Below are 27,211 nucleotides of genomic sequence, written 5' to 3' on the forward strand. Positions count from 1 at the left end.
TTTTTTGATTTGCATTTCCCTGATGATTAGTGATGTTGAGCATTTTTCATATGTTTGTTGGGTATTTGTATATCTTCTATTGGTTTCTTATGGCATTCTTGTATCATTTTTGTTTTTGATTTCTTTATTCTTTTTTTTTCTTTCCATTCAAATTTTACTTGCCTATAGGATAAGGAAGCAAAATGTTTGAAAATTTTTGTTATGAGATGCAGCAATCCTCTTCTTCCCCTGCTCCATTTTTTTTCCCCTAAGACAAACCCTTTTAACTCTTCTTGTTTGGTTATTTTGATATCTCTAAATAACCTACTTGCTTCTCTACTTCCTGATTGCTGGTGTAGCTACTATCTGTTGACTTCCTGTTATGAAGGGTGAAGATTAAGTCCTTCCATCACCCCAATACCTCATCACCTCAATACCTCATCACCCATGGGAACCTTATCCAACCCCCACTTCATTCTCCCAGTTGTGTTATAAGGTAATTTAGTTCCCAGGTTGGTGTTTTGTTTTGTTCTGACCTCTCTCTTTCATGAAAGACATTGTTGTAAGATATTTGTTAATTCTTAGTTATGTATTCATATATTTTTCAAATTTATTGAAATGTAAATTATAACTGTATATCAAAGTATAAATTATTAAAGTGTACAGTTCAATGAGTTTTGACAATTTTGTACACCAGGTAACTGTTCTGCACTCTTCCTAATCAATTTAGAGAACAAAAAATACCCTCCTGTCCCTTTATAATCAGCCCTTCCCACCTTCCACCCCAGGCAACTGTTGCTCTCATTTCTGTCACCTCATAGATTATTTTCACCTCTTAGAATTTCACAGAAATGGAAACACAGTCATGCCATAAATCCTCTAGATTCTTTCACTCAGGATGCTTTTGAGATTCACCTATGTTATTGTGTATATCTGCAGGTCACTCCTTTTTATGGATAGATAATATTCCATATAAATATACCACCATTTTATTTATCCATTCATTTACTGATAGACATTTGTGTTGTTTCCTGTGTGATCCATTATGAACAATGTTGCTGTGGGCATCTCTATAAAAATCATTTTGTGGACATGTCTCTTACACTGTCCATATCAGCAGTCCCCAACCTTTTTGGCACCAGTGACCGGTTTTGTGGAAGACAGTTTTTCCACAGATGAAGAGGTATGGGGTGTGGGGGGATGGTTTAGGAATGAAACTGTTCCACCTCAGATCATCAGGCATTAGACTGTCATAGGAGAGTGAACCCTATTGTGAACTGCACGTGTGAGGGATCTAGGTTCATTAGATTCTATGAAATTCTAATGTCACTGCTGATCTGGCAGGAGGCGGAGCTCAGGTGGTAATGCTCGACCGACACTCACCTCCTGCTGTGTGGCCTGGTTCCTAACAGGACCTGGACCGGAACCGGTTCGAGGGTTGGGGACCCCTGTTCTATATAATCTTATTTAATTTTGATTTGTTGTAGTAAACATAACATATTCCTTTCCCACATCAAGGAGACTGACAAAGAGTTACTTCATACATCCTTTGCCAAAGGTATCAGGACTGATCCTTGAAGAGTTAGTTCCTGGATGGTTCTAACCCTGGTTTTGACATACAATCACATGTTAAGGTGTCTTTAATGATCCAGAAAAAATAAATCATGGTGGTTGTCTTAGTTCATTTAGGCTGCTAGAACAAAGCACCAAGACTGGGTGGCTTATAAACAACAGAAATTTATGTCTTACAGTTGCAGAGGCTGGAAAGTCCAAAATCAAGGCATCAGCAGATTTCTTGTCTGATGAGAGATCAATCAGTGCTTCATATATGGTGCCATCATGCTGTGTTCTCACATGGTGGAAGGGGTGAATGAATTCCTTTGGGCTTCTTTTATATAGCAATTAGTCCCATTCATGAGGCACTTTGCCCTCATGACCTAATCACCTCCTAAAGGCCCCACCTTTTAATATTATTGTATTGGGAATTTAATTTCAATTTATGAATTTTGAGCAACACATTCAGACCATAACAGTAGTATCTGCTGAAGTGGCAGCAAAATAATTGTGGCAAAGGGTCCTAATCTTTTTTTATATATATATCCAATAAAAAAAGTAAATGCCTTGGGAGTAACTTATTGAATGTCATTGTTTAGCTGAGGATAAGACTCTTGGAAATCTCATAGTCTGTCATTGTCAATAATTAAGGACAATAATCCTTCAAATAAAGTGTTTGTCACAGTTGCATTTTAAGACTGGATTAGTGTACATTTATAAACATGGTTACAAATATGGTGTTGTATATCAAAAAAGTACAATTTTAAAATGCTACAGAAAATTAACTCAAAATGGTATTCTGATGGTCTTCGTATTCTTTTTGTTGTCTCATTTTTTTTTTACCACCCCAGTGATATTTTTCTGTGATCTAGTCTGAGTAGTCTAGAAATAGACCTTTCTTTGCACATGGGCTTCAGAATGTTAAATTTAAAAAAAAACATATTTTCTTTTTTATTAACAACATTTGAAAAGCAGGAATTATAATTTTTTTAAATTTTAGAGCTGAGTTACAAAGAGGAATTTTTTTTTGTATGATTTGTCTTTTTTTTTTCTTTAAAAGTATTTGGAAAGCAGTCTTTCATGAGGCTGGAGAATGGGTGTTTCATTTCTGTCTTATTTTCTTCCTCCAGCAGCATGAGTGTCCTTTTGGCAACATGTATTTTTCTAATTTAGGAGTGTTTCTCTATATGTCAATCTTGTTCCTCCGGATGTCCATGGCACGGCTCATTGTGTTCTCCGTATTTCAGGACGATGCTGCAAAGCTTGAGCAGTATTTTATCCTCCCTGGACTCTCAGAGAGACATGGGAGTATTGATGTGCTCTGTTTCCAAGCTTAAACAAACATTTTGTTGTAGGGAAACAAACATGGGAACCTACTACTATTTCATAATGTCTTATTTCATAGAAGTCTTTTTTTTTAAAGTATCACTATTGAGATGCGCACACAATAGGGCTTTAAGAAGGATGTAGGCTGTTAAAATGCGGGGCAGTGAGGTGCCATATGCAGGGTTCCATTGCGCCTTGCTCCGTAAACATGCTGCTGCCCTGCCTCCTCAAAGGGCACAATTTATGGTTATTGATGACCTTTCTGTAAAACCACAACCTTCTGTCTTTTTCCTGATTTCAGGTAGATGCGCTGAGATTACGACTGGAAGAAAAAGAATCTTTCCTCAATAAAAAAACAAAACAGCTGCAGGACCTCACAGAAGAGAAGGGGACACTGGCCGGTGAGATTCGTGACATGAAAGATATGTTAGAAGTGAAGGAAAGAAAAATCAATGTTCTTCAGAAAAAGGTGAGTAGCTGACATAAGCCCTTCAAGCGGGGTATCATCCATGTTTTGTCATTTTAGAAAAATTTTGAGCACATGGAAAATAAGTGATCTTTTATGAATCTTGGATTAGGAAGAATAGGCTGATTTTCATACTGGTATTTCACTTACTGGTAGTTATGTCATGTCAATATTAGCATTGCTTGATGAATTTTCTATTTGATTACCTAGAAACTAAATAGTGATGATTACTTTTTATTTGCCAGCTTAAATATAGAGAGAATTGTACAAATTTAGATACAAATCTAAAATAACCAAAGGTCCCAAAAGTTAATTTTTTCTTCCTTACTGAGAGTTAGCAATGTATTTGTGGGTCCTGAATGTATTTTAGATACATCTGATATTCACATAAACTGTAGTAGATCCTATTCTGCGAAGCCCATATAGATTTTTGGGAGGCAGGGATAATGTTTTACACCCATTACTTAATTGAAATCAATGGAAAGAATGTATAATAATTCCCAGCCACAGTGATGCAACACAGAAGATGCTCGACCTTGTTAGGGCTCTTCCTTCCTTCCTTTAGCAGCTGGATTTCTCCCTTATAGGGGACCCTGATTTTGTGATAGCATCCCGATTTTCTTTTGGTGAATTCCTATTTGCTACTGTATATAGTTTTAGTGGGACCATTGAGTATCCTGCCTTCTCTTAGTAAAAGGGTGGGTGAGAAGAGAAACCAATGGCTGCTCTTTTACAAAAAAAATAAAATGTGTTGGGAAGATACAAGGCTCTCAGATGAACAGGGGGCCAGAGTGGAAACTAGGTGGAAATCAATGGTGGGCCGTAGGAGCCTCTGGCCTGGGTGCTGCCATCCACAGGCATGTTGTCAGGTGCTCTGCTGCAGCAAATGGAACTAACTGTCCCCTGTTCTTGGTGTCACCTGCCATCATCATTTCTCACCTGGCGTTGATCTACAGCATTCCAGATGTTTTTCTTGTCATGTTTCCTACAGCCTATTCTTAACACAGAAACTGGATTAATCCTTATAATGCATAAAACAGTTCATGTCACTCTGATAAAAACTCTCCAGTCACAACCAATTACATAATTTTGGGGGTCCATTGCATAATGTAAATATGACGCCCCTGTCCCAGAATTGAGAATTTCAGGATGGTAACCTCAGAGCATTAAACCAAGCGTAGGGACCTGTGCAGCTGCACAGGTCAGAGGTCCATGGAGCTGTCCCCACCTCCACTGGCTTCCATTGTTACTCAGAGTAACAATGGAAGGCCCAGGACACCCTGCAGGATTGGGCTCCCTCTGGCCAGTCTGGCCTCCTGTCTCACTGCCTTCCCCTTTGCTCAGACTACATCAGTCACTGTGGCCTTTGTGTTCTTCTGCAAACACGTGAGGCATGCTCTCTTGGTACCTGACATTTACTGTAGACTTTACGGGAACACTTTAATTCTGAGCCTGTGCTGCCCATTGTGGTAGTCAGGAGCCACACAGTGACTCATGATTAAGGCCTTGACTGAGATGTGCTGCAAGTGTGAAGTGCACATCAGATTTGGAAGACTTATTACAAAAAAAAGGAAGCTCTCTTGTGAATCATTTTTTAGTTTGATTATATGTTGAAATGAAAATATTTTGGACATATCAGGTAAATGAAAATGAATTTCACCTGTTTCTTTTTACTTTTTTAATGTAATTACTAGAAAGCTTAAAATTACCTGTGTGACTCACATTATGTTCCTATTGACAGAACTGCTCGAAATAGCCACATGGCTCATGCCTTTGCTTCTTTCAGGTCTCTGTTCAAGTAGTGCTTTGTTACAGGCCTTTTTTGTCCATCCTGCGTAAAATCGCATGACCACCCACATTCCTGCCCTCTGTCTTCTCTCATCCAGTTTTATTTTTTTAATTAGAACTTTTAACCATCTGACAAATATGTTTGTGTATGTATATATATATTTAAAATTTATATAATATAAATAAATATATATTTAAATATATATATTGTTCATTCATATTACTAGAATATAAATTCCAAAAAGGCAGACTTTTCCCTCGTATCTTTAGTACCCAAAAGATACTCAATGCTTAATAAATATTTGTTGAATGAATGGATAAATGAACTTGCTCCAGAGTTAAAGTCTTGGGTAGGAGCATTTGATTGGCCAAGGTTATATTACATGCTTACCCCCTACTGCCAGGAGCACTTGTTCTTGTGAATTTGATTCAAGGACCGAGCTATGCAAAGATGACAACAATAGCTGGCATTCATTTGTTTCGGTGCAGAGGCTGTGATTAGATTATCAATGCATTCTAATATCTATTAGGATATTCCCCATGCTTTTGGCTTTTCATAAGTGAGTTTTCTAATCTTTCTTAAACTCTGAGAGCCAGTGAGTCTCTTCCTGTTCTGTTATGGTCAGCCAGAGCCTAAATGGTACATTCATGTACAGAATAGTGTCTGTCACATTTTAAAAACAAACTTAGATTCAAACCAAATTATAGAGGCTTTACCAAAGAGTTAAAAGTAGAGACGCTGCATTTGTTAGAAACTCTCAGGATATTGGTGATTTGATGAATCATATTATTAATTCATTTCTGTGGAGCTCTTCATGGACAAGGTCCTGGTCTTTGGATCCTCCTCTTGTAGCACTAGCTAATTGACACAGAAATTTAGAAGAGAGCTGAGCAGAGATTACTAAGGACCCTTGAATTGAAGGGGCTGTCTAGGGTTCGTGGGAATAACAGAGAGATGGTTATAGTAGCCTGTCTTGCAGCATGTTCTAATGATTCAGAAGATTTTTCATTTAAAATCTCCAGCTGCAAATAATAACAAAAGCTTACATTTATTGAACTTACTTATATTGAACACTGTATGCTGACTACTCTGTTTACTCATGTAAATAGTGCTTGTTACATGCACTGTTTACTTGCTCTTGATCACTACCTAGTGAGATGGGCACAATTATTAATCTAAGGAATTGTGGAATATTGAGGCTTATGGTAAGCTTGCCCAAGGTCACATAGCCCAGATAAAAGTGTTTTTTGTCTTTAGGAATATATAAGAAAATAATTAATGTAAATGAAGAGAATAAGCCTTTTTTTAAATTTCACTTTTTAGGATGATGACACCAGGTGCGAGAGTGAATTAGGGAAAAATATCACACTTGTTCATTTTGTCAGAAGTTGAGACTAAATGCGCTCATTCTTGAGGAATAAATGACAACAGTTTTCTCAGTGAATATTTTGGGATGGCACTTCCAATGCCTAAGTGACAAATGACCACTTTTGCCAATGCAAATGTTTTGCAGAATTTTAAACTTTCCTCCACAGCCAGACTCAAAGGTTTGGGAACCAGTTTGGAAGTTCTAGAACAAAACCAGTTGTATATTATGGCTCCTTTTGGCAACATGATTATGATATCACTTGTTTAAGCCATGTAGATAATGGGTTTGGAAATGTTTCATGTTTATTTGGAGAGGTTGCTCAGCTTCAGGTTTTTAAACCAAGTTTACCAATACATTTGGGGAGGAAATAAAACCACTGGCAACGTAGCAAAGCCACAGGAGCTCTATTATACCTGCAATGTGAAAGGGAAATAATCCCTAGAGAAGTGATGCATATGATTTAGAAGCTGACTTAAAATGTAGAAATAATACAAAAACGAATGGACCAATGAAACATTGTCTTTAAGTCTCAGACTCCTTGGAGCTTAGACTACATTCAGCATAAATGGCTGTTTTAGGGCAGGCTTGGATTGGAATAGCATAAGCTTTGGATTAGGGTGTGTTGGCATGGAAGAATAATAAGCTCATGTCAATGTCAGACATGCAGTATTACTTAATATTTCTTTCTTATAGACTCTTTCGCAACCCTGTTTTGATGCCAGTAGAACTAGGTATGCTCCTTTCCTGGCCACGTTTACCCTGGCAAAGCTTGGCTTGCATTTCATATCTGTCAGCTTTGCCTTCAGAGCTCTGGGTCTCAGAAGTCTTGTGTGCTCCATAAGCCATGTAGACAGGCATGGACATGATGCTGTAAGCATTTCATCACTTGAAGAAGGAAGTGAGGCTGAATAAACAGAAAACCCCAGGTGGAGGAGCATCTCTGATGAAGCTTTTGTAGGAAGACAGAGATCAACTAGAGTGGATTTTTGGCCCTACCAACATACTTTTGGCTGTAGTCTGTAATTCCAAGACCTGGAGTTCTCTTAGCAGGGGACAAAAATGCACATGTATGAAAAGTGTTTAGTGAAATATTCCCGTGGAGCTGTGACACCGAAATCAGAAGAACGGTACGGTTTCCATGCTGCAGCTGTAGTTTTCTGTTGCCATACCTGAATTTAAACTGTAAATGATGAAGTGCTACCTGACTATTGAGTTTTTTGTAGGAAATGTCATAAAACCCTGATGACATTGTACATTTGGAAAGTGTATAATGCCCAGGATTTTAGGACATGGTAGCATTATTTGAACCTGATCAAATTCAGACTGTTATGCAGCACATAGATTCTTACAGCATAAACTTGCTACCCACAAATTTTTTTTTTAAACCCATTAAAATTGGACAAAAATTCTATCTCCATTTTCATTCTAGGCCTTAGTCCCATAAGCGATGTGAATTTATAGAGCAGAGGTACTTTATTTATTAAAGGTAGAAAAACAGATGGCAATCTCTCTGGAAGCCGAGTCCACTGGCTACCTACTGAACTTTGTGGATTGCCCTGTTGGTTGGAAAAGGCAGAGAGGGGTGAATGGAGTTGGCTCCTGGGAGTGGTGTATATGGACCTTTCCACTTCAGCAAGTTGATTTTACCTATTTGGAAGTATGGTGGTGAAAATTCTGAATGATGATAACCTCAGGGGTAAGGACACTGTGGGATTACTGAGTTTCTTCTGGAAAAAAGAATTTGTTTAAAGTAATACCTGAGAAGATAGATACAGAACATAGAGATTTCCATGTTAGTGTAAAATTGAAGTAAAGTGTGGAGGACTTTTTGACTCACTTGAGCTCTTTCTCAGTGTTTAAACATCTAGTTGAGCTTTTATACTTATTATTGGCAAACCTCCTAATTTTTTGAACATGTGCAAAATCATATTCATTTCACATTTACTGAGTGTTTCCTATGTGTCAGTCAGTCACCACTCTAGTTCCTGGAGGTTCAGGGAGAAATGAGACAATCTCCAGTCCTCAAGAAACTGACAGTCTAGTTGTGGAGACAGACATGCATAATCTTAAATATAAGTGCAGTGGAGAACAACATATGGCACGTTACCAGAAGGAAATCACTTGATGGATGCAAACAGCAGAAGCCACTTCTGGCTACCCTAAGCAAAAGGGAATTTTTTTAAGAATATCCAGGGTCCCAATATCTGGGCTGTAGAACCAGATTGGGGATGATCAAGAACCAGGGCAGCCCTAAGAGACCAAGAGAAGGCAAACACCACTGTGATTTCATAACCAGGAGTGTCTGGTCAGCTGTCTTTTCTGTTGACAGCTGCTCTCCCTCACCCTCTTTCCTCTGCCCTCACATTGCACTGTCAGTCAAGAGTCAAAGTCCTGGGACAGAGCTCCAAACTTCACACAACTGACTCTCATTGGCAGGATCTAATCAGACCCTGCCTTTATAAGAGTCTGGGATATGTGACTCCAAGCTTTACAGTTGAGCTTTCTGCTCTGTTTTTATGTCACTTACTCAGGGAAGTCTTTGCTGACACTGCAGTGTGGGGGAGGTTTTACACTCTTAGAGAACTATTTCTTGGTTCAGTTTGGAATTATGCATCCCTTTGGTGAATGTTGGCTTTCCTCTCAGGGCTTGAGTGCCCCAACCATAATCATCAAGATACCTCCAGCTTCTTACAAAATTCTTGGCATATGATGCTCCTTGATCAATGTGCATTGAGTGAATAAATGAGTTCAGCAAATTCTCAATGAATGAGAACTTGGGAGAGGAGAAATTGCTTTGAGATCTACTTCTCACCCAAGAATATTGTTAGCTCTGAGGAGAGTCATTTGCCCCAGCAAAATGTCAAACCCACTCTTGTTCCCAGCACGGTATGTTCTGTGTAGGCTGCAAGATGGAACCATACCATGAATAATAAAACACAGATGAGGAAATGGCTGTTGCTCTACCCACACCTAACATCTCCAGCCTTGGTTCTATTACCCTAGGAAGGTAAAAAGGGATGAAAGTTTGAGTAAGGGTGTTTCGCCACTCTTCCTTCTTTTTCCTTTTTAATAAAAAGAAATGTGGTATTTACAGAGAATATCATCTTATTCTGCAAAGAGAATGCTTCCTTCTCTAGTTCTTACTTCTAATTTATTGGATTGTTATATTAGGAAGGTGATATTTTATGAGAATGATACAATGAAATTTCTGGTTATATGTGGTCATTTCCAATTATGACCATGCAAATAATTATTTTTATAATAAAATGATTATATTATATACTATTGGTTGAACCCTTACTGTATACCAGACACTGCACTAAGTGATTTGCATCCTTAGGTTGTGCGTTCTTGTAACAGACCTAATGGCTTATAGGCACTATCATAATCCTGGTTTTTAAAATGAGAGACTGTAGTTTAGAGAGGAACTCGTTCAGAGTGACGTGGCAGGAAAGGGATGGAGCTATTCTTAACCACCACACTATTCTTGTGTTTTTCCTAGTTTATGATCCTGCTTCCCTCATGAGACAAGTGGGATCATTAACTTTTACAGATTAGCTAAACTACAATTTGAGCAACATACCTGAGGTTGATATATAAGAACCCCTCTTTTTAGGACAAAACCAGCAGAGATGCAGCCACTAAATAATGTAATTAAAAAAAAGTAGGGAATGATTTACATGAATAAAATAGAACACCAGGTCTGTATTTAAAAATATGATAAGTTATATGTAGAAAAAAGAAAGATTGTGGTGGCTTTCAATATCTGTTTAATTTTTCTTCCCCCAGAAACTCTTTTGTGTACCATTCTAAGATTGTTTTTGCTGCTTCATTTTTAAAGGATTGACATGTTTGCTCTGATGGTAGTTTCACTTTCCTTTGGTTGTTGGCTTAAAGGACTGAGACCTCAGAAGATGATTTGAGACATGTAAGCAGCTTTCCTGGACTAGTCAAAGGTGAACTCTTGAGTTGGGGGATCCCTCATTCCTTGCCAAGTCCAGAGAGGAAACGGTCTGGGAAGCTGCTCCACTTTGCAGTGAGCTGTTCACTTAGGTCTGACCTCCTTGGTGTAGGCAAGCTCACTTTGCATCTGAAGCCGGGAACTAGCCTGGTGTCCCAGGGGTTGGGATCACAACTAGGGTGGCCATGGGTCTAAGGCAGAGGTTCTTAACCAGGGGCTGTAACTGAGGCTTAGACCCTCCCTACTCCCCTGGGAACATTTGCTAATGTCTGGAGATATTTTTGGTTGCTATAGCTGGGAGGATGCTATAAGCATCTCATGGGTAGGGTCTATTCCAGGGGTGCTGCTAAATGTCCTAATATGCAGAGGACACCTGCCCCCCAATAAATAATCATCCAGAGAAGCCCTGGTCTACAGAAGTCCTTTCCTTCTTGTGTAAGGATCACTACTGCTCTTGGTTCTCTAGGCCGCCTGCCTTGAGGTAGCATTTCTTAAAAGTTTTTACTTAGTATAACAGACCTTTCTCCCACCTTTCAGTATTATCTCAGTTGAAATGCATAACATTTTTACCTGCACTTTTTCTGTGGCATTATTTTAGGCAGCTTACAGAGTTGAATGTCTCATGTATGTTTGTATGTGTGCACATGAGTGTGTATGGTGTTTGGACTGTTACTATTTCTAATAATTTTCACATATAGTAATCTATACTTATAAATATGAGTATAGTTTATACTTATACTTATACTTATAAATATGAGTATATTTATAAGTAATCTATACTTATAAATATAAGTATAAATAAAATTTATACTTATAAATATGATATAAATATATCATATAAATATGAGTGTATATGACACTCCTGAACCCTGAAAATTATTGCAATTATTAAAACTGATCTGACCATTCTTATCATGATACCAACTAATTTGTTAGGGGGGTGCTAGTCAGGTGTAGTACAGGGAACATGTAATAGGAATAAAGCATTTGATTAAGACAGAACAGAGATAGCTCACCCAGCAGATAACACCCAGTTTAAATTTCTTTGGCTTAATACCAGCATTCCAGTCATTTGAAAAATAGTGACCTTTAATATGACTTTTTTTCCTGACTGAAAATAAAAACACTTTATTTTATCAACCTTTTGGGTTGAAAATCTTATTTCTATATTCACATTAAATATATCTTTTCATACATTTGATCTAGTCATTTGGGATAGGGTAAAATTTTCTGTTCAATGTAGATTGAATGTAGATTTAACTAATACAGTGCCTAAAAATTTGCAATTAAAAAGTATAATCCAGGTTAGTGTTTGTGATTTGCCAAATTTCTTTTAAACAGTGTCTTTCTTGTTTTGGAAAATATAACAAAAATCTAACTTAATATATTACACAGAAAGTTATTTATATGTATTTTGTGTTGGTAGGGTAGCAGTATGTCACCAGACCTAAGAATAAGCATCTTTGCTCTTGCATCCTTTGATACAGTGTGTCTTGACAGCTTGCTTGGAGGTTCTAACAGGGGAGCACAGCTACTCGTATGCCCTTGACTGAAGATTGGTCCTCCTCTATAGGGGATGTCATCCTCTTTGACCAAGCACATAGCTTTGGGAGGGACGCACATGGAGTGGTGAGGGAGGAAGGGGACACCCGCCTTCCAGCCAGATCAGCCGAATCAACCCTGACCATCAATGGGGTGACAGATGTTGCAGCCAGATCGCCCTCACATCCAATACAATGTGTCTTCATCATGGTGCGAAGGTGATGCCAAGGGTTCTAGTGCTAATTAAATTCCACAGGGTAAATAATCACCAACAGTGCATGGCTGCTACACTTGGCTGGAATTATTTGCCCCAATGTTGGTGAGATGGTTTAGGAAAAAAACATCTTGGTGACTTTAACCAATTGATTGATACTGTTGGTCAGAAGTCCATTTTGCTCCAATGAAGTGATATTGAAAAGTCACTTTGTGTGTGCTTCATGTCTCTTGGATAGAGATTGTGGCCTCCTTGGTAAAACTAAGCTCCTTTGTGAAGCAACAATTCAGTAGCGTCCTCCTTTGTGTACATTGCTTTTCTTCTAAGGGATTTGAAATTGTCCTTCTCCTAGAGATGACATTAATGAAATGGTATTTTATTATCAAAGGAACCAAAGCTAGGAAAGTTCACCCTCTAATGGAACAATTAAAGAGAGTCAGGGAAGCCTGCCCATTCATTCATCCATTAATTCAGCATCTACAGGCACTGTCTTCACATAGCTCCATTTTTCTTCCTTTGGGCTCTAGTGTACACAACCCAATATTATTTGATTTTAAAAGACATGTAACTTTGGTTATGCTGATGAAGCCTGGACAGTCTTGAAGACAGGAAGACATGAGACAACAGTAAACCTGGAAGAGACTTGATGGAGCCTCCTAGTCCAACCTCTTCATTTCTCCACTCAAGATATAGAGTACCTGAGGGATGATGTGACTTATGTAGGGTCATGGAGCTAATTAGTGACAGAGCCTGGGCTGTACTCAAGTGTCTGAATCTGATTACACTTTTCCTTTCCTTCTTTCCATGTCCCTATGGCATATGAGGCCTTGGGCACCATTGCCCTACTCTGGCCTGTTTGTTTGCCTGCCCTCCTGCTGTCCAGCCATCCAATAATCCACATTTGGCATCTGTAATGAGCTGGCTGCCTCAAAGGTACTGGGGATACATATACTATTGAAGAAGGTATAATTTCTGCCCACTGGGAGCTCAGACTCATGGAGAAAATTACTAAATAGGCAAGTTACAGGACTGTGTATGATGTGTACTCTATCAGCCAGGTATACTACACATAGGAGGGGCATTTTCCCTAGCCAGGGGAGTGGGATGAACAATGAGGACTTCCTGGAAAAGATAATGACTAAATTGAGAGATGAGGGACTAGCAGTAGTTGTCCAGTCAAAGCGAGAATAGCATTTGCAAAGGTTTGGCAGGAAGAGGCAGCACAGTGCATTTGGTGGAATTAGAAGTGATTTAATATAGCTGGACCACACTTTCTTGGCCTACTTAGGAAACAGATTTCACATTTGGGAGCTTTTCTATTCTTTATGTCTTCTAGCAATCAAATATATTTTATAATTAAAGTTTGAGAGTCATTTTGACTTCTATATTATAAATGTTCTAGTCCCTTGTGAGTTGCAAGTGGCAATAACAATTATCAGTGTTATTTAAAAATGCAGTTCAGGGCCAGATCATGCTGAGAATTGATTCTCATTCAATGAAAAAGCTGATCCCACCCAGGGGAGGCAAATTCTCTTTTAAATAAATATTTGCTTCTGGGTTAAGACCTCATATTCTATACTCAATTTCACTATGATGGATTTTTTTTTTAAAAAGGTTTGTTTATAATTACTTGCAAAATTCCTTGAAGATTTAAAATAAAAATGCCCAGAGTGCCCTGACCACGGCTGCTACCCTAACGGGTACAGGCATCTTGACACGTCTGTCAATCCAAGCTGCCAGCTATAGCTTCTAGTTTTTGAAATGGGATTAGAGGCGGTTGAGCCTTTACATATTTCAGTCTGCAGATGATTCGTTTTTCTCCCCACATACTCCCAGGCCATTTGATTTAAATCAACCTTATTTATATGGGAAGGAAAATTTTCTGTCTTTTTTTACTTATCTTTTGTTTGCCAATGGACTCTGCTTTGCTGTGAAGAATTTTACACATATCTATATTGGCATTTATCATGTTGTATTGTAAGGGAAGTCCATGATTCAAAATGTCTATAATACATGTTTTAGTTTCCCATGAGAATAAATGTAAAGTAAGGGTAATGTGTTCTTGTGGGGCATATTGCTTCACAGTTATTGTGAGTAATAGCATCTTTCTACTGTTCTGATACTGCAGTCTTTGTACTTTGTACTTTCCTTTGTACTCACCTGATTATACTACAACTTTTGCAGACTAAAATATGTAACTGCTTTAAACAGACTGTTTTCATGGAAGCTGTATTCTAAATTAATGACACAAACTATATGGCAATTTGAGGCCTTTGTCGTAACATTTTTATCATACCTCCTTTTTAGATTGCTGATTTTGAGAACCAGCAGTAGCACCCACATATAATCAGTCCTTAGATAATGCAATTATGGTTTATAAAAGTCATTTGTAACTCTAACAAAAGTACTGTGGTAGATAGAATTCTAAGATGGACCCCTGAGCTTTCCCACTTCCCTGTTGTATATGCTTTGAAATAATGCCTGGGACTATGAATATGATGGATTTGGAAGTGAATTTTTCCCTAGAGCCTCCAGAGAGATGCTCTTCTGGCTAACATCTTGATTTCACCCTTGTAATACCCCAGGCAGAGACCCCAGCCACACCTTGACAGACTTCTGACTTCCACAACTGTGAACTAATAAATGGATGTTGTTTTAAGTCATTTGGTGGCATTTGGTCATACAGCAATAGAAAACTGATATAAGTACATGTAAAAATAACTTTTCAGAGTTCCCAAACCTCTCACGGAAATTCAGAGGCAAGTAAACAGTAGCAGAGTTCACAGGATACTGACAAGGAATGCTGCTGGTCCACTAAAGTGGCACCGCTAGTAACTAAAGCAGTTTCTAATACCTTGACTACTCAGCATAGAAATAATGGGAGTCTTCCCACACAATAATAGTGGGAGATCTTAACACCCAACTGTCAATATTAGATAGGATCACTGAGACAGAAAATTAACAAGGATATGCAGGGCTTGAACTCAGCTCTAGATCAAGTGGACCTGATAGACATCTACAGAACTCTCCACCCCAGAACAACAGAATATATGTTCTTCTCAGTGCCATATGGCACTTACTCTAAAATCGATCACAAAATTGGAAGTAAAACACTCCTCAGCAAATGCAAAAGAACTGAAATCATAACAGTCTCTCAGACCACAGTGCAACCAAATTAGAACTAAAGATTAAGAAACTCACTCAAAACCACACAACTACATGGAAATTGAACAACCTGCTTCTGAATGACTCCTGGGTACATAATGAAATTAAGGCAGAAATCAAGAAGTTCTCTGAAACCAATGAGAGCAAAGAGAAAACGTACCAGAATCTCAGGAACACAGCTAAAGCAGTGTTAAGAGAGAAATTTATAGCACTAAATGCCCACATCAGAAAGCTAGAAAGATCTCAAATTGACACCCTAACATCAAAACTAAAAGATCTAGAGAAGCAAGAGCAAACAAATCCAAAAGTTAACAGAAGACAGGAAATAACTAAGATCAGAGCAGAACTGATGGAGATAGAGACACAAAAGATCCTTCAAAAAAATCAATGAATCTGGGAGCTGTTTTTTTGAAAATAAATAAATAAATAAATAAAATGGACCACTAGCTAGACTAATAAAGAAGGAGAAAGAGAAGAATCAAATAGACATAATAAAAAATGACAAAGGAGATATCACCACTGACCCCACAGAAATACAAACTACCATTAGAGAATACTACAAACACCTCTATGCAAATAAACTAGAAAATCTAGATGAAATGGAGAAATTCCTGGACATGTACACCTTCCCAAGACTAAACCAGGAAGAAGTCAAATCCTTGAATAGACCAATAACAAATTCTGAAATTGAGGCAGTAATAAATAGCCCACCAACCAAAAAAAGCCCAGAAGCAGATGGATTCACAGCCAAATTCTACCAGAGGTATAAAGAGGAGCTGATACCATTCCCTCTGAAACTATTCCAAACAATCGAAAAGGAAGGACTTCTCCCTAACTCATTTTGTGAGGCCAGCATCATCCTGATACCAAAATCTGGCAGAGACACAACAACAACAAAAAATTCAGGCCAATACCCCTGATGAAAATCAATGCGAAAATCCGTAATAACATACTGGCAAACTGAATCCAGCAGCACATCAAAAAGCTTAGCTGCCATGATCGAGTTGGCTTCATCCCTGGGATGCAAGTCTGGTTCAACATATGCAAATCAATAAACATAATTCATCACATAAACAGAAGCAATGACAAAAACCATGTGATTATCTCAATAGATGCAGAAAAGGCCTTTGATAAAATTCAACATCCCTTCATGTTAAAAAGTCTCAATAAATTACATATTGGTGGAATATATCTCAAAATAATAAGAGCTATTTATGATAAACCCACAGCCAATATCGTGAATCGGCAATAGCTGGAAGCATTCCATTTGAAAACTGGCACAACACAAGGATACCCTCTCTCACCACTCCTATAGTATTGAAAGTCCTGACCAGGGCAATCAGGTAAGAGAGAGAAATTATTCAAATAGGAAATGAGGAAGTAAAATTGTCTCTATTTGCAGATGACATGATCCTATATCTAAAAAACCCCATCGTTTCAGCTCAAAAGCTCCTTAAGGTGATAAGCAACTTCAGCAAAGTCTCAGGATACAAAATCAATGTGCAAAATCACAAGCATTCCTATACACCAACAATAGACAAGCAGAGAGCCATGAATGAACTTCCATTTGCAATTGCTACAAAGAGAATAAAATACCTAGGGAACAGCTAACAAGGGATGTGAAGGACCTCTTCAAGGAGAACTACAATCCACTGCTCGAGGAAATAAGAGAGGACACAAACAAATGGAAAAATATTCTATCCTCATTAATAGGAAGAATTAATATTGTGAAAATTGCCATACTGCCCAAAGTAATTTAGAGATTCAGCGCTATTCCCATCAAACTACCATTGACATTCTTCATAGAATTAGAAAAAAATACTTTAAAATTGATATGGAACCATAAAAGAGCCCAAGCCCATGTAGCCAAGACAATCCTAAGCAAAAAGAACAAAGCTGGAGGCATTATGCCACTTGACTTCAAACTATACTACAAGGCTATGGTAACCAATACAGCATGGTACAAGTACCAAAACAGACACATAGACCAATGGAACAGAATAGAGATCTCAGAAATAATACCACACATCTACAACCACCTAATTTTCAACAAACCTGACAAAAACAAGCAATGGGGAAAAGATTCCTTATTTAATAAATGGTGCTGGGAAAATTGGCCATATGCAGAAAACTGAAACAGGACCACTTTCTTATACTTTAACAGAAATTAACTTAAGGTGGATTAAAGACTTAAATGTAAAACCCCAAACCATAAAAACCCTAGAAGAAAATCTAGGCAGTACCATTCAGGAAATAGGCATGGACAAAGATTTTATGATGACATCATCAAAAACAATTGCAACAAAAAGCAAAAATTGACAAATGAGATCTAATTAAACTAAAGAGCTTCTGCACAGAAAAAGAAACTATCATCAGAGTGAACAGACAGCCTACAGAATGGGAGAAAAGTTTTGCAATCCACCTCTTTTACAAAGGTCTAATATCCAGAATCTACAAGGAACTTAAACAAATTTACAAGAAGAAAAACAACCCCATCAAAAAGTGGACAAAGGACATGAACAGACACTTCTCAAAAGAAGACATTTATGTGGCCAACAAACACATGAAGAAAAGCTAAGAAAAGGTCAACATCACTGATCATTAGAGAAATGCAAATCAAAACCACAATGAGATACCATCTCATGCCAGTTAGAATGGCGATTATTAAAAAGTCAAGAAAGAACAGATGCTGGTGAGGCTGTGGATAAATAGGAATGCTTTTACACTGTTGATGGGAATGTAAATTAGTTCAACCACTGTGGAAGGCAGTGTGATGATTCCTCAAGGATCTAGAACCAGAAATACTGTTTGACCCAGTAATCCCATTACTGGGTATATACCCAAAGGAATATAAATCGTTCTGCTATAAAGATACATGCACATGTATGCTCATTGCAAGCACTATTCATAATAGCAAAGACATGGAATCAACCGAAATGCCTGTCAATAATAGACTGGATAAAGAAAATGTGGTATATATACACCATGGAGTACTATGCAGCCATAAAAAGGAATTAAATCATGTCCTTTGCAGGGACATGGATGAAGCTGGAAGCCATCATCCTCAGCAAACTAACGCAGGAACAGAAAACCAAACATCACATATAATCACTCATAAGTGGGAGCTGAACAATGGGAATACTTGGACACAGGGAGAGGAACAACACACACCAGGGCCAGTCAGTGGGGGCAGGGGTGTCACGGGGGAAGGGAGAGCATCAGGAAAAATAGCTAATGCACACTGAGCTTGATACCTAGATGATGGATTGATAGGTGAAGCAAACCACCGTGGCACACATTAACCTATGCAACAAACCTGCACGTTCTGCACATGTATCCTGGAACCTAAAATAAAATAATTTTTTTTAAAAAAGAAAGTAGTCCATGTCAGAATATCATGAGGCTGGGCACCGTGGCTGAGGTGGAAGGATCGCTTGAGCCCAGGAGTTTGAGAGCAGCCTGGGGAACATAGTGAGACCTGTCTCTACACAAAATAAAAAAAATTAGCTAGGCATGGTAGTGCATGCCTGTAGTTCCACCTGTTCAGGAGGCTGAGGTGGGAGGATTGCTTGAGTCCAGGAGGTTGAGGCTGCAGTGAGCCATGATCATGACACTCGCTGAAGCCTGGGCAACAGAGCGAGACCCTGTCTCATAAAATAAAGAAAAAAAATAAATAATGGGAGTCTTGATGTTTTACAATTTTAGGGGGACTTGGATTGTTTAAAGATGTTTGCATAGGAAATGAGCCTTTATTACAGCTTTCAGATTGTAGTATTTTAGATAAAATACCTAAGATTTCCTAAAATGCTATGTTGTATCCTTATGTCTCTTTCCTCATTAAACCCTGAGTTCAGCAAAGGAAGTGACTGAGTCTTAGTCATTCTTTTATCCTTAGTACTTAGCACAGTGCTGGCATGTTATAGGTGCTTAATAAATGTTAGCTGGAAAATTGAAATGTAATAGATTGAGTAAATAAATATGTCCAAAGTTCTTTTTGGATTCAGAGTGAGTAAATAAATAGGAATGGCTGTGTTCCAATAAAACTTTATTTACAAAAACAGGCAGTGGGCCAGTTTGTCCGATGGGCTATAGTTTGCTCAACTCTGGTGTAGATTGCAAGTTCTTACAGCCTCTAGGCAATTCTATCATATAGCAACCTTCATGGCAAGTTTGAGATTTTAAAAGTATATTCTAAATATTTAATAGAGTTAAACAAAGTTCACTTCTTTTCCAGACTGTATTTACTGTTTGCCTCAGACATCCTTTCTGGTGCAAAGGGAAGTAAGTCATTCGTTCCCAAGGGTGAGGTCTTCCTTAGTTTCTCTTGCGTTCTGTAGCTTTTTTGTGAATAAAGTCTGAATGAAGCAAAGCTAAGCAAACAGGATGTGCTTGAATGAATAGCACTCATTGACATGGAGTGGAGATATTTCTTTCTTTAGTATTAAAATAAGAAGTTAAATTCTTAAGGTCACATATGATAGACTGATTTATAAAAGTTTATGAAGGGTGGCATACACACTCCAAGGCTGTCTCCAAATGGAATGTCTGTGAACTTGTGAACAGCTGAGGGCATGGACAAGGGTGGCCAGGTGGGAAGGTAGGAATAGAGGCAAAGGTCCTTTGCTGCAGTTCCATGTTACCAACACTTTTCTTAGGGCTTGCCCGGGAGTGTTCTTTGGGACAGGTAGATGGTAGGTATGAAATGTCAGGTAGTCAGGGGAAAACAAACACGGGGCATTTGACCAGAGCTATTTAACCTGTTGATTATTTACCTAGGAATTCATTCTAAGAAAAAATTAAGGATGTAGGTATTGATTTAGCTACAGGCTTGTTCATGGCATAGTTCTTTAAAAAATTTTTTTTTTCCAGATCAGTGAAAGCATTCCCAAGTGGAGGAGTAACTAAATAAATGATGGTATATTCATACATGGAAATTCAGCCAGTAGACATGATGTTATAGATGAGTATATTTAATGATACAGAAAGATATTCACTCTTTTGTTAATGGAAATAAACTTTATAATATGTATGTACAGAGAAGTACCAGAAAATGCCTATTTTCCCACACCCTCAACACCACTTTATAGTATAACCTGATTTTTATTTTAAAAACTTTATGCACAGACATAACTTATGCATACATACATGCATGCTTCAGTATAATTAGTTTGTTAAGGGCATGAACTGTGACAGGCCTGGCTTTGAATCTCAGTGTTGTTACTTAAGGTCTTTTTAATCTTTGGCAAGTTACTTACATATCCTCTGCCTCAGTTTCCCTGTCATTAAAATGAAGATAATCTCACCTCTCACTTTCAGTCTCAATTTTTCTCAGCATAGTAGGTGTTCAAGAGGTATTTGTTGAATGAACAAACTGACCATCACTGTTGGTGCTCAACAAATTACTATTTTATACAAAAAATCAGAACTTAAATGCTAAACTCCTCAATTTTTTAAGAGCTTGGAAAGAAAATGAAATTATTTCACAAAGATAATTTTTAATTGCTTTTTAACTTTACTAATAGTGAAATTCACTTTTTGTGGTGTACAGTTCTATGTGTTTTAACAAAAACATAAAGTAATGTAAGCCCCTTCACAATCATGACATGGGGCACTTCTGTAATCCTCCCTTGTGCTGCCCTTTGTGGTCAATCTCTCTTCCTAGCCTCCAATCCCTGGCTATCACCAATTTGTTCCTCATGCCTTATAGTTTTGCCTTTTCTAGAATGTCATAAAAATGGAATCATCCTGTATATGGATAGACTTTTGTGTCTGGCTTCTTTGACTTAGCATAATGCATTGAAACTCATCCATGTTGTAGCTTTTATCAATAGTTCATTCTAAAGAGGATACTCTTAAAGATAACTCTGAGAGTAGCCTTGTTGTTTATGAAACGATCTCTGTCATAACCACATGTGTCTTTCATCCCTGAAGTTATTCCGAAGCCAGAGTTGAGGCAGGGTAGGATGCGGCACTGAAGAGGACTGGAGAAACAACCTAGTCTCAGTCTGTTGAGAAGGTAAGATCTTCTGGTCTGAGAGCCAGAAATCAAATGCATTACCCCAGGTGAGCTCAAGTCAGAGTTGAGACCAGAATCCAGAGCCCTTGATGGTAAACTTGCAAAGTTACATGGGGAGTTAGGTAGGGTAAACAATTCTGGTGGTGTACTAATGATAAACTCCCTAAAGGGCAGGGAAAGGTATGCATATGTGTGTTTGTGTGTGTGTTCATGTGTGTGCAATGGGTTGTGCTGAAACGATAGCATTTAACTATTTTTAAAAATAAAAGAAACGAGCGCTTCTTGTTTTAGAATGAGAAAAAAGGGCCTTGTATCATTATTATTTTTTGTAATCAGCATGAGTTTGTGCAAATCCATCTTCATTTTCTAGCATTCATAGTAAGCAGTGAATGGTTTGGAGAGTGACCAGAGGTATCATAGATACTGCTTTCACCCCTAGAGCAGATAGATACATGGTAATTGGCCAAGCCTTTTAAACGTGTAAGTTTGGCCTGATAAGCATGAGATCCCCACAGAAAATTCACACCAGATCTTGTACAGAGGTGTGCGGTTTTGCCCTGAAGCCTGAACTGAAAAGAGTTCTCTTACCGTTTATTATTTATCCTGTTTATTTTTCATTTCTAAAGCAATAGTACTTCTTTATTTTAAAATAATTAGCTTACATGTAAGTACCATATTATACTTCTTTTTAAAAAAGAAACAGTATAGCCTTTTTATTCTTAAAAATCAAATTAGGCTTTTAAAAATGGGATCTCTTGAATCTATATAAAATATTTATCTATTTTTATTGCATAAGCCAATGAACAAAATAAACATTTAACATTAACAAGGAAAATTAAGATTTATGGTTTATAATATGAAATGCAGAAAAAATTCTACACATAGCATGAAATGTTTATTTGCTAATTTAAGTTGGTCACGGTAATGTGCTTATACCCATGTGTATATCAGCTAATTTTCCTTTGCATTATTTTAATCCTCCATTTTAAAATACTTTTTATAGCAGTTTACCGAATAACAGATACAGAACTCAGTTAAGCACCCAAGGTAATTTATGTATTTGTTCTGTTTACAGTAACTTTAACTTAGATTTCTGGTAAACATAGAAATTGTCATAAGGAAATATATGTTATTTGCTATGTTCAAATTTAAACTCTCAGAAACTGTTCTTGAAGAATCTTTGGTTTAGTATTTCATTTCCATTCATAGTCCAAACATTTGTATGTTTCTGTGTGGTTTATATATTTTTTCTCGTCATTGCCACAAGACCTTTATTTAGAATTTTAAGCTAAATATTTTTTTCTTTGAATAATTCATCCTTTAAAGTCCCTTCCTTTCTTTTGTAGAGTCTCTATGATCAAGGACATGGGAACTAAACAAACACTGTGCTAAGTGTTATGGTAGTTGACAAACTAGTTTGGTTAGATAAGTCTCCCAATTGGAGTGTCAGCATGCAGACTAGTCTAGTCCAGAGAGAAAAGGAGGAGGTAGAAAATCACATTCGAAATGCTTACAAAGTCAATAGAGAAAGAGCCTGAGACACCATCCCTGTGTTGAATTGAAGGAAAAATCAAGAATGTCAATTTTAGCGATTGAAATTGTCTTATAGAGCACAGGAGGCACTAATTTGCTCAGACATCTTTGGGCAAACTTGCATGTAGAATCTGCTAGATCCTGTTATTATTTATGTGCAGTCGTGCCTGCAGCCAGAGAACTATCTTTCTGGAATTGCTTCTTTCTAACTGAGAATAAAGGCTTGAGGAATATAGGAGATGTCAGTAGCAACAAGCAACTTGAATTCCTCAAGATAAAGACCATGGCTGGGAAGAATTGAGCAGGCAAGTGGAGGTTACTGACTCTGCATTAATAAAAAATTTACGAGAGTGCAGAACAAATCATGCCAGGCCATCTTTATCGTTTTCTAGGTGGATGTGTAAGATTAAAGAAAGGAATTCAATAGCTGTAATATCTGGAATTGAGTAAATCATCTAATTCAGTGTCTCCACAAATCTTTGGGGGCAGTAGGGGCAGGGGCAGAAGAGGGGGAGACCCTGAATGAGAATTGGCTCTGAGCACTGTCATGTGGATTCAATTTGGCTGTTGTAATAAATTACAATGGAACAGGGTCCATTGGGATGATGTTGGGATCAATAGAAGGTCAGGCTGTAACATCTCCAGCAGTGGTCTGGAAGAATGGATAACGCACTTTATTAAGCTTGGCAGGCCAGGAGGTTTTGGAACTGTTGTGGTCACTGCCACCATCATTTGCCTTTATGAAGCACCTGTTGGGTATGGGGCACCCTGTGGGTTGTTAGATGAAAGATAGAATGTGTATGATTGCCCAAATGGTCAACCTGTCTAAAAATGATGATAAGTACAATTCATTAAATACTTACAAGGCTGCCATGCATAGTACTAAAACTTTTTCATGGATTGTTTCTTTTAATCCTAATGACAACCTTTAAAGGGTGGGGGTTTCTTCCCATTTTACAGATGGGAAAAGGAAAGTACAGATAATTGCTGTGGATAATGCAGCTGATTAGTAGCTGCAGTGGGTAACTGAACTGAAGCGGTCTGGATTTTACTCTTAATCATTATCTGTGGATATAGAAATCTTCATGTGCCCATGAGAGAAAGACTATATTTGTTTGTTAGTTCCTTCATTTGTGTGTTCATTCAGCAAACATATTAAATGTACATAAGACATTCCTAGTGTAGTAGAGATAGAACTCATTCTAAGATAATTTTTTTAAAATGGTAAAATTATGACTTTGATACAGTTATAAAATGAACACATGTTAAAGATTTTACTTAACTCATTAATCAGCTAGGGAACCAGGCAGATGTTAGAACTGGATAGAGAATTCAGAGAACAGACACATTTGTAGATCAGGAATATTGAAATGAATGTGCAAATGCAGACAAAGCTGGCTTTTTCCCAAGTGCAGAGGGGAAGTCAATATAACCTCTACTGGACAGCTCAGAATCTGCATGTTTGTAGACGGGAATTATTTTCATTGCCATCAGTTATTTACAGTTTACCAAGTTGTACAATAGCTAAAAAACAATAAAAGACTAGAACCAGATAACTTGAAAGGGTATGATCTGAACATTTATTTTCTATTGAAGCACAGTTTTTTGTTTTTTCCTACAACACTAAAGGAAGAATTATGATGTGGCACAATGGGATATGTTTTAAGATAAAAGACTTAAATACAGAGAATACATCCAACTCTCCTAAATTGTTTAGAGAGGACTTCTGGGCAAAGATGGAAATTAAAATAAGAATCTTTGAACCCAAAGACACCTCAGTTTTCTGATGGGGAAACTGAATCCTAGAGATCTGAAGTAAGTTGTCCAAAGTCACTTACTTCCTGTAGCTGATTAGTAGCAGCAATAGGTTATGGACTGAAGTCTGGATTTTACCCTTAACCATTACCTGTGCATATAAATATCTCTATGTGGCCGGGCACGGTGGCTCATGCCTGTAATCTTAGCACTTTGGGAGGCCGAGGTAGGTGGATCACGAGGTCAAGAGATCAGGTCCATTGTGGCCAACAGGTAAAACCCCGTCTCTACTAAAAATACAAAAATTAGCCGGGCATGTTGGTGGGTGCCTGTAGTCCTAGCTACTCAGGAGGCTGAGGCAGGAGAATTGCTTGAACCTGGGGGGCGGAAGTTGCAGTGAGCCGAGATGGCGCCACTGCATTCCAGCCTGGCGACAGAGCAAGACTCCATTTCCAAAAAAAAAGATATCTTTATGTGCTCATGGAGAAAGACATTACAAGAGTACAGGAAGCCTTATAATTTTCTGGCTTTCTATGATCCCCTCACTGACCTTTAGCCAGGGAGAGTGGGTAAGGGCCCTGGACCAAAGTTTCTGTGGTAGAGAAGGAAAGACCAAATGCATTAGACAGGGTTCTCCAGAGAGACAGAACCAATAGGATATGTGTAAAGAAAGAAAGAAAGAAAGAAAAAGATTTAAGAAATTGGCTCATGTGATTATCGGGACTTTGTGAGTCCAGATTCTAATGGGAGAGGCTGGCAGGCTGGAGACCCAGGAAAGAGTTGCAATTTGAGTCCAAGGCTGTCTGCTAGTGAACCAGGAAGAGCTGATGTTGCAGATGAAGCCTGAAGGCAGTCTGCTGAGGAATTCCTTCTTGCCTGGGGGAGGTCAGTCATTTGTTTTGATTGGATGAGGCTCTCCCACATTATGGAGGGTAATCTGCCTACTTAAAGTCCACTGACTTAATGTGTCTCATCCAAAAACACTCTCATAGAAACATCCAGAATAATGCTTGACCAAATATCTTGGTGTCATGGTCCAGCCAAATTGACACATAAAATTAACAGTCACATGTCACCAGAGGACTGAGAGACTTCGTCTTTTCAGAAGTGATTGGGGTGGTGGCAGAGTTGGTGGGGATGACACTAATACCAGGCACCTGGAGTGTGGTGTGGTGAGCAATCAGAAGGTTGTGAACCTGAAGGTAAGGCTTTTCCAACCTCACAACTTTCCCAAGAGCCAGCCGTTGGAGTAAGTCCAAGGGTCATAACAGTTACAGAGACCACTTGCAGGTCTGTACCTCTACCTTGTTATGTCTCCCTAAACGTTAAGGGGAGGCATGGGTTCAGGAGGGGTTTTCTGGTAGTCACAACTTGTGAGTATGTTTGGATATCAGGAATTATAAGCAGAGCACAGCTGTTTATCAAGTGCAGGTATCTTGCTACAGAAATTTGTAATATGAATTGAAGATTTGTTTTACAAGTGCTTCTCTGAAAATCACATTGATTATATCACTGTAAGGATACGTGACAAACAACAATCAATTAATTGGAGAAGAATTTAATGTGGAACATTATGCAAAGTAATGTTATTTAAAATTCTCGTATTTGAATATACCAAAGAGGTAGGTCATTATATTTCTTACCTTTCTCTACTTGTTCTTTTTTTTAAACCATAGTATTTCACCTTTTAATACAATCTATCATTTACTCATTAATTATATTTATTTTTCATCTGCCTCCCTCTGTTGGAATCTAAGTTTTGTAAGGGCAGAATCATTGTCTGCTTTGTGTACTGACGTATCCCAAGTGCCTAGATCAGCATCCACCATGTAACAGGAGCTTAATCAATATAGATGAAATACATTGAATGATTACCTTACTTAATCTTCACAACACCCACATGTCAGTGAGGTAGGTACTGTTCGGATTCCAGTTTAACAGATGAAAACAAGGTTCTGGGAAGTTGCTTTGGTACTGCATTTTAGGTACATCTTAGGCCAAAGAACCATGCAGCTACGCCAGAATACAACCCAGTCAGCAGGGGTCTAGATGGAGGCTTTCTAATTAAGAAAAATACAACTGTTCCGAAGATTTTATAGGCCCAAAGCAAAACCAAGAAATGAGTAAGCAATGTGGGGCCTGATGCTGCCAAATTAGAAGAAAGAAAGAAAAATTAAACAAAAAATGTTAAGATAAGGAGTTATTATTTAATAGGTACAAAATTTTAGTTTTATAAGATGAAAATCATTCTGTGGATGGATGGCAGTGATGACTGCACAGCACACAATATGAATGTACTTAGTGCCCCTGAAGTGGACACTTAAAAATGGTTGAGATGGTAAATCTTGCTTGTATATTTTACTGTAATTAGAAATAAAATATAAAAAACAAGTGTTAAGATTTAGAGCCATTGTTTAATGATGTGTTTGTGGGGGAAGGAGGAGAAGGTAAGAAATAAAAGGATCTTATTAGGGAAATGGGAGGAAGAAAAGACCTGAGGTTAAATTTTGGCTTATCTCTTTTCTAACTATGTAGGTTAGAC

General features: G+C 38.0%; 1 protein-coding gene across 3 annotated transcripts in view; it reads left to right on the forward strand.

Moving 5' to 3' along the window:
- Nucleotides 1–27,211, forward strand: part of ERC2 (ELKS/RAB6-interacting/CAST family member 2) — a 975,821-nt gene that overhangs the window by 395,607 nt on the left and 553,003 nt on the right. For all 3 annotated transcript variants that reach the window (XM_054482044.1, XM_054482045.1, XM_054482046.2), the window contains one exon: nucleotides 3,161–3,328. In XM_054482044.1, the coding sequence (XP_054338019.1) occupies nucleotides 3,161–3,328 (168 nt within the window). The remainder of the gene's footprint in view (nucleotides 1–3,160; nucleotides 3,329–27,211) is intronic.

Source organism: Pongo pygmaeus, chromosome 2, assembly GCF_028885625.2.
Source record: "Pongo pygmaeus isolate AG05252 chromosome 2, NHGRI_mPonPyg2-v2.0_pri, whole genome shotgun sequence".
In the NCBI taxonomy this organism is placed as follows: Eukaryota; Metazoa; Chordata; class Mammalia; order Primates; family Hominidae; genus Pongo; species Pongo pygmaeus.